Here is an 8797-nt window from a genome sequence, read left to right on the forward strand (position 1 = left end):
GAACATATATACCATCAAAATATCGAACGAATATCAAATTCACATGATTACTTGCAACATGACTCCCCCCTTGGCCTCAAGAACAAGGGAAACTACTCACAAATAATACTCATGTTGAAGATCAGAGGGATATTAAATAGCATAATAGATCTGAACATATAATCTTCCACCAAATAAACCATCTAGCATCAACTACAAGATGTAATCAGCACTACTAGTCACCCACAGGTACCAATCTGAGGTTCCGCTACAAAGATTGAACACAAGAGATGAACTAGGGTTTGAGATGAGATGGTGCTGTTGAAGATGTTGATGAAGATTGGCCTCCCAAAGATGATAGGGTTGTTGGTGATGATGATGGCTTCGATTTCCCCCTCCCGGAGGGAAGTTCCCCCGGCGGAATCGCTTCGCTGGAGGGCAAAAGTGCTCCTGCCCAAGTTCCGCCTGAAGACGGCGGCGCTCCGTCCCGAAAGTCCTCTTCTTATTTTTTTCTAGGTCAAAAGACCTTATGTACCAGAAGATGGGCACCAGAGGTGGGCCAAGGCCCCCACTACACACCAGGACGCGCCAGGGGGGCTGGCGTACCATGGTGCCCCCATCTGGTAGTTCCTTTATCCAATATTTATTATAAATTCCAAAATAATTATCCGTAAAATTTTAGCTCATTTGGAGATGTGCAGAATAGGTATCTCTGACATAGCTTTTTCAGGTCCAGAATTTCAGCTGCCGATATTCTCCCTCTTTTGTGTAAACCTTGCATATTATGATAGAAAAGGCATTAGAATTGCTCCACAAAGTGTTATATTGCATAAAAACACTATAAATAACAGTAGGAAAACATGATGCAAAATGGATGTATCAACGAGGAGGTCACGCCCCTGCGCCACGACCACGAAGAAGCCGACACGTCCGCGGACGCTGCCGACGGCGAGGAAGAGTAGTGCACAGTAGGTCACCGCCGCTCGTGTCCTAGGAAGGTCACCGCTCCTCCCCTCCCGTCGATGCCAAGCTTGGTGGTCTGAGCATCTTCGACCTATTAGTCGCTTGGCGACCACGTCGAGGTGGACAACTTTAGTTCCTGGGGCTCCGAAGGCGGAGCTAGAGAGCATCGAGGCGGAACTGGAGATGGTGAAGCTTCAGTTCTCGGGGCTGATGGCCGAAGACGGGGACCGGACGCCGGCGATCATTTAGATTAGGTATTAATTATACTCCAGAGCCCGCATAAGACCGCTTTGATGTATTTGTAATGAAATGCGTCATGTTTATATGAAACCAGTATGTTTATATGAAATCTGGTCATGTTTATATTAATTTTGGACTTGTGTGAATGAATTTCGTCCAGCTGGTTTAAGTTGTTGTGAAAATGTATGCGGCTACGATTGGATGGCATTCTCCCGCATCCGTGTCCACGGACTGGCCCCATGTCCGCGGATGGATGCGGGAGGAAATTTAGGGGTTGCCATTGGAGATGCCCTTAGAGCATCTCTAGCAGACCCCCTTATATCACGTCGAACTGCAAAAATAACCGCCAGTTTACAGTTTTGCGCGGAAAAACGGCCCGAAGAGACACCTTAAACACCCCCGACCCTTAATTTTTTTTAGGGGAGCGGTAAATTTCCCCTCCCCCACCTGCGAAAACACATGCCCCCCCCCCCCCCGCCTTGTCGGTGTCCTGTATAGTGGGAAAGCAGTTGGCGGGAGGGACATTTCAGCCCACGTGTGTTCCCTCCCCCCATTCCGCAGCCACCCGCCGTCGTCGCTGCCCGCCCGCCACCTTCGATTCCGGCCATATCCGCCGGTGGAAACACACTGCCAGGTCGCTGTAGGCCCGGGTACACCATGCCGCTTCACCGGCGCTACGGATTCGCCGTGCCCAGCCACCCCCAGGTCGCCGGCACCGCGAATATGTTCCACTGCAGCCCGCGCCAACCCTCAAAACACATTTTCAGCGGCCCTTATACTTACTTTAAAGGTTCGCATTATAAGGGGTCTGCTGGAGATGCTCTTAGAGGCGAGGAGTGGTAACAGTCTAGCCCTGCCCCACCCATCGCTGGTTGTGTCTCCTAGATCTTAAACTGATTCAAGAAATGAGTTTCGGATGTACGACGGACTGAGCGCTCGAAGAGTTTCGACGGGGAAAATATTGGATCTGGTCATGCTTCTCCTTAAGGCCTTGTTCGGTTCCATGACAAATGAGAGGGATTGACAGGTATTGGCCGGGTTTAGATCCCATCTAGTTCAAATTCTCCCCAAATCCCCTCCATTCCACTCCAATCCACTTGGGAAGTGGCTTAACCGAACAAGGCCTAAGTCGGGGGAGGTCAACACCTTCTCCGGCTGGTGTGGGCTGAATCAGCAAGAGTTTTTTGAAGCTGGCATCTCTCTTGGCTGATTAACTTGTTTGGTTCATGAACTGACTTGGATTCACGGAAAATTACCAAAGCTTGTTTCTTTTTAAGTGCTTTTCATTTGTTACTTTAGGAGTTCAGTGGTTTGTGATTGTCTTTTATACTCACAATGGACCTAAGATTTTATTGCTTTGACTCGTGTAGATCAGCAAGTGGATTAGCTGGGGGAGGAACCAATACGAAGTTGTGGGGCTCAAAGACATCAAGCATACCATGACCTCCTCAATGTGCAAGTTCACTGGTGGCGCCCTCGACAGGCCGTAGAACCATAATTTCTCTAGCCATGTCCATTGGCCGAGTTGCTCCAGCATTTTCACTGACAACACATTTGTAAGCAATCACTTCTATGTTTCTCTTGCCATCGCAGAACATCCTATTCAAGTAAGAGCACACTCTACTTGACCATCTTAATTTATACTTCGTCATAATTCGTGATGTGATAAGATATAGTAAATAAAAAATAAAAAAATATGTTTGGCTTGCAAATGTAGTGATTCAATGATTTTTGTGAGATATGAGATAATATTGCTTCAACATGTAGGATATTTTCATCTAGCGAATCCAATAATCATGGAGAAAGCTTTGTTTGTGCCACTCTAGTTTTATCCCACTTTGCTAATGCCACTCTAGAATTTGACCTTTCACTTTTGCCACTCTTAGCTTTTGACAATATATCACAATTGCCATTCCGTGGCAAAAGCAAAAAAAATAGAGTGACAATTGTGATACATTATCAAAAGCTTAGAGTGGCAAAAGTGAAATAAAAATTATTTGATTTTGCCATGGAATGGCACTTGCGATGCATTGTCAAAAGTTAAGAGTGACAAAAGTAAGATGTCAAATTCTAGAGTGGCGTAAGCAAAATGGGCAAAAACAAAGTTTTTCCATAATCATGTACGATATTCAGTTTAGTACAAGTGCAGGGTAGTTTCTTCTCACACTTAAGTCCCTCTTCCTGTATACAGCTGTATTTCTTCTAGCATAAATCACCGGCAATGTCCTTTTGTTGTTTTCACTCCATCATTCATGGATTTGTATGCACACATCTAAATGCTCCTTGTACAGAGAAATCAATCAATGTACCTGTAAGGTTTATAATGCAAATATTAGCACAATTGGCTTTGCGGTGAGATTAATCATTCTGAATTATCCCTTTGACTCCAATGAATTATCATTGCCAAGCCCATTGGCTTTGCAATTTGTTCTGTTTTAATTCAGTGTGACGTGCTTTTTTCATTTGTTGGTCAGTCCATTATTCGTGTCTCTTGCCAATGCTATGGCTATTGTTTTTATTTCTATTGGCATACACTGTGTGAAGAATAACGAGTTGCTTCAATGCCACTTTGTCATGGTGGATGAAGGGGTTGATGGTTATAGTGAGCTTGGCTTTTGAAACTGGACATGGTTGGTTTGATTTTCATTTTTGTGCATATGGCTCCTGGTTTGTAGGCTCAAATACTCTGTTCTTTTCACATCTAAAATGATGCCTAACTGTTTTTCCATGGTGTCCTTATCATATTTCTGTACGCGTGATTGTATAGCAACGGCGGATCACCAGCTATCACCATGGACGTGAAAGGATGTCCAATATTTAAGAGAACCTTGTGACTTACTGATACAATGTCTCCCTTGCTTTACTATGTGATAAACACGGTTTCCAGATTTTTCTTATGCATGGCCTGAATTTCTCATGCCGGTAGATTCGTTTCTAACTATTCGCAAAAATAGAAAGCTTCGTTTCTAACTGTTTATTTCTAGGGAGGTAGCTCCAATAGCTATTTGGAGTGAAAATGTTGAAACTTTTGATGCAGACATACTTATTGATTAGTTCTAGGGAATAATAGGTGAGGGCTGCCAATGTCATCTTAGATATATTGAAGGTTGTACATTTTTAGTTAGACTATTTGTAGGCATTTGTTATACAAATCATCATGTGGGATGGCAAGCAAATCATACAAATACCTTCACTCTACAAACTATGTCATCTTTTCCCGAGTAGATATTTCATCCAAGAGCTAAATAATTTTGGTACGAATTTTTACTGTGTTCTTCCCTAATGACAAAATTTGGTGTTTGCACCTTCATTTTCAAATAAACCTCTAATATCTAGAGTTGTTACTGGCGATAAAATTTGTCAGCGTAGCATGTAGCATGTTTTCGCTAGCTTGAAGTGAGTTATTGTAGAATTGTTCAGGTAGAATATTTTGCTGTTGAAAGTTAAAGACATCTTGGTTGCATATAATAGTCGACATTGTGTCCTCATTTACAACTAAAACGGTGCAGCAAAGCGCGCCTCTGCTTCTAGTCTTATACTCCCTCCGTTTCAAAATATAAGTCTTTTTAGACATTTCAAATGGACTACAACATACGGATGTATGTAGACATATTTTAGAGTGTAAATTCACTCATTTTGCTTCGTATGTAGTTATCTATTGGAATCTTTAGAAAGACTTATATTTTGGAACGGAGGAAGTATCAAGCATGCTACCCGCTTGCTCACCGGGGCGACGCACGAACATGGAGCGGGCCGTCCATTTTGAGCGTGAGCATCGGGCGATACCCCACCGTAGAGTCGCGCTCCCACATCTCAAATCTGAAGAGGTAGAGAAGAACAGCCGCAAATATCTTCATCTGCCTGTACGCGAACTCCTTCCCCAGACAGATCCGAGGCCCCGCCTATTTCAGACAACAGGACAAGCATACACGTCACGTGAATATGGATAACTCTGTCTGAGCCAGGTCGTCGTCTAGTCCAGTGATGATTTAGTTATGCGTCTCACCTGGAATGCCGTGAACTTGTATGGGCTCTCCGGGACGAACACGCCGTCGCCGTCGAGCCACCGCTCCGGCCTGAACTCCTCGGCGTCGTCGCCCCACAGGAACTTCATCCTGCCCATCGGGTACGGCTGGTAGTTCACCATGTCCCCTTTCCTCACGGCGTGGCCGTCCGGCAGCGTGTCATCCGAGAAGCAGTACTTGACATCCTACACCAACAAAACCATACTAATCGTGACGTCCCGGGCCACATAGTACACAAGGAAATTAATGCGCCAGGGATCGGGTCAACTAACGATGGGCACTGCCGGGTACAGCCGGAGGGTCTCCGTCAGCGCGGCGTGGAGGTACGGCATGTTGTTGATGGCCTCTTCTGTCAGGCACGCCGTGAGTTCGTGGACGCCGACGTCCCGGTCGCCGCCGGTGGTGGCCTCCCGCACCTCCCTCGCGATCTTGTCCTGGATGCGCTGGTTGCCGCACAGCACGTAGAGGAACCACGACAGCGTCCCAGCCGACGTGTCGCGGCCGGCGATCACGAAGTTCAGTATGATGTCCCGGAGATACTTGTTGTCGAAGCAGCCCGGGTCTTTCTCCCTCTCCAGCAGGAACCTCGACAGTATGTCCTCTTTCTTGGCCTGCCAAGTCAGGAAATGTCACGACGCCAGATTTGCTGCTGCCAGGCGGCGACGCAATTAATGTTTACAGGAGGAAAAAGCTTACAAATTCGTGTTCATCTCTGCCCATCTGCTCGATCTTCTTGTCGATGACGGCGTACACGAACTCGTTGATGGTGCGCACCGACCGCTTCATGGCCGCCTCCGACGAGACGTTGAGGAGCCTCTTGGCCTTCCATAGCGGGTCGAAGAACCGGTACAGCACCTGCTCGTTGGCGTCGTCGAACGCCCGGGCGAACGCCGCGCTCTCCTGGCTGGACTGGGACAGCCCGCCCAGGCTGGCCCCGAACCCGATCGTGAAGATCGAGTCCAGCGTCGACCGCATGAACAGGTCGTGCATGTCGACCCTCTCCCCGGCGGCGGCGGCGGCGGCCACGATGCCCGCTAGCTCGGCGGCCGTGTCGCGGAACACGCCGCTGCTGTACTCGCGGAGCACCCGGGTGGAGAACTCGAAGCTGGCGACCTTGCGCTGGTGCCGCCACATGGCGCCGTCGACGTTGAAGATGCCGTCGCCGAGGAGGTCCTCCAGCACGTCGTGGGTCATGGTCCCCTTGCCGTAGTTGGCGAAGTTGGTGCGGAGGATGTACTCGACGTTGGCGGGCTCCACGGTGTACACGTAGTTGCAGGTCGGGGTGAGCATCCGGAAGGTGCGGTACCTCTGCGAGAGCTCCGTCTGGTACTCGGCCAGGCGGCCGAAGTTGAAGAGCTGGTGGAGCATGGTGCCGGCCACGGGCGGGTAGTTCCGTCGCTTGCCGAGCAGGGCGCGGCGCGCCAGGTAGAGGGCCAGGAGGAGCAGCGACAGCGCCAGCAGCGTCGGCTGCTGGCTCAGCGGTGAGTCCATGGCCGTGAAACGCCGCTGGGTCACGGCGCGAGGACGGCGGGCGTGCTGGCGTGTGCCGTGTGGATTGTGGAGAATGAAGGCTTGGATGCGAGTGCGGTGCACATGAACGGGCAATAATATGGTGCCTGGTGTTCGTCTTCTCGTTTTCAACACACGTGGAGAAGACGCAGATCGTTGAGATGGGTTGGTCGACGTGCCGTTTGAGTTAACTAATGACGACAACGAACACAGATAATACAGTAAGAAAGTTTGAAACGAAAAGGAACAGCCAAAACCTCAGAAAAATCCAACAGTTGCGTTGTAAATTGTAAACCGCACATCATGATTCAGGACAAGCCAATTGGGTGCTTAAAATAGGCAGAAGTCAGATCTGAATAGGTCATCGCCTCGTTTCGTCTGCTTCCACTTCCGAGTAATCCAGTCACAGGGGAGTAACTTAGACCAGTAACATGCATATATTACAACGGGGAGTAACTTAGACTAGTAACATGCATAGGTCTGGTGTTATGTATCACTTCATTTATTAGATTGTAGACTCGTCTTATCTTGGTATATGTGATGTTACTCATACTATGAGTAAGGCTGGCCATAGTGGGGGTAACATAAGTAGTATCATGCACTTGGGACTCGCAAACATACTTAGACTGCTCACAGTGGAGAGTAACATAGAGTAGTAACTTGCCGTTGTTACTACTCTATGTTACTACCTCTATAGTGGGTAGTAACATATGAGTGGTATCATGAAAGAGTTCATTTATTAGGCTATAGACTCATTATGTCTTGAAATATGTGATGTTACAGTAACTAACTAAGTTACCACAAACCCCTTTCTCCTCATTAATTAGCTGCCACATAAGCAATCATGTATTGAAATGTGTGATGTTACTAGTCAAGTTACTCCCATTGTGACTAGTCTTATATGGCAGGCAATTAAACAAGAGAGAGATGGTTATAATAATATAGGTAGATACCATAACATAATAAATGTTATGCTACTATGTGTCATGCATGGCAATAAATGAAACCACCTACGATACCAATCTATGATACTCCCTCCTTTCCGGTTTATAAGGCTTATCTCAAAATCTTAGTTTTTCCATTTTATAAGGCTCAATTTGGTTGTTCCCCATCACAAGTTCAGATTCCAAAGCGCATTAAATCATTGCATGCAAGTATTAAGAGAAAATTGACCAATGCATGTACTGTAATACATTTGTAAACATAATTTTTTAAGGAAAACAAGAACATTAATTGGGTGCTTTTGCAAATTACAAGAAGTATTCCACCACTCACCATCTACCTTGGTTGGTGAGATTTTTAAATTGAGCCCTATAAACCGGAAAGGAGGGAGTACTATGCACTACTAGTACAATGCCCGTGCGTTGCTACGGGCTACAAAGGCATATATATAAATGAATCAAACAGATGATTAAGGCCGTCTCGAAGGTCGGATTTCATTTCTTCCTCATATATTTCGGTGTGTTCGAACATCAAACGGGCACGCAAAATGCACACCAAAATTCAACCATCTGAACAATCTTGACTTCTTCAAATCCAGACCATATGCGGAGGAGAAATGTGCTTCTCCGGACTATCCATCATTTTATCTCCAACACACGGTCCTAACACAAAAACTCAACCCACGACGCATCATTCCCTTTTTCTATTGAACCCACCCCTTCCCGCTCAGTTTCTCACCGTAGCGGGACATTTCTCGCTGGAGCCCTCTTCTTTAAAACCAGATGACGCCCACCTCACCTCGCCATGGCGCCCTCCCACCTTCACATTGTATATCCCCACCGACCACCAAGGAGGAGTCCCCCGCCAACCACCCACTCTCCGCCCTGATCCCCACCCCTTGTGTTCATGCTGATCCGCCACCGCCATCAAGGCAGATCCGATATATCCTGAGTCATTGCCATGTTGTAACATACAGTCGAATATCATGCATTACCGCGAAGTATACATGCGCCACCGTGTCCATTATTAACTCTTGAAGCGACCGAGCAATTCGTTTACCCTTCTATCCTAAAAGTTTCACCATGTTGCAACTGATATGCCACCGTGTTCGTTGTTTCTACATTTAACCATATGTGATC

General features: G+C 47.0%; 1 protein-coding gene across 1 annotated transcript; it reads right to left on the reverse strand.

Annotated features, from left to right (window-relative positions):
- Nucleotides 1-420: 420 nt before the first annotated feature.
- Nucleotides 421-6802, reverse strand: LOC123054123 (cytochrome P450 704C1). The gene is made up of 5 exons (XM_044477817.1): nt 5904-6802; nt 5480-5818; nt 5189-5392; nt 4909-5084; nt 421-753 (listed from the first exon to the last, which is right to left on the reverse strand). The coding sequence occupies exons 1-5, from the start codon at nt 6696-6698 to the stop codon at nt 720-722; spliced, it is 1548 nt and encodes a 515-aa protein (XP_044333752.1). The 5' UTR covers nt 6699-6802; the 3' UTR covers nt 421-719.
- Between the last annotated feature and the right edge of the window lie 1995 nt (nt 6803-8797).

Source organism: Triticum aestivum, chromosome 2D, assembly GCF_018294505.1.
Source record: "Triticum aestivum cultivar Chinese Spring chromosome 2D, IWGSC CS RefSeq v2.1, whole genome shotgun sequence".
In the NCBI taxonomy this organism is placed as follows: Eukaryota; Viridiplantae; Streptophyta; class Magnoliopsida; order Poales; family Poaceae; genus Triticum; species Triticum aestivum.

Coding starts and splice junctions, on each gene's coding strand:
- LOC123054123 (XM_044477817.1), bottom strand. CDS start 6,698: ATGGACTCACCGCTGAGCCAGCAGCCGACGCTGCTGGCGCTGTCGCTG. Junction 5,819..5,903: donor GCAGAGATGAACACGAATTT/GTAAGCTTTTTC, acceptor CTGACTTGGCAG/GCCAAGAAAGAGGACATACT. Junction 5,393..5,479: donor TGTACCCGGCAGTGCCCATC/GTTAGTTGACCC, acceptor TTGTTGGTGTAG/GATGTCAAGTACTGCTTCTC.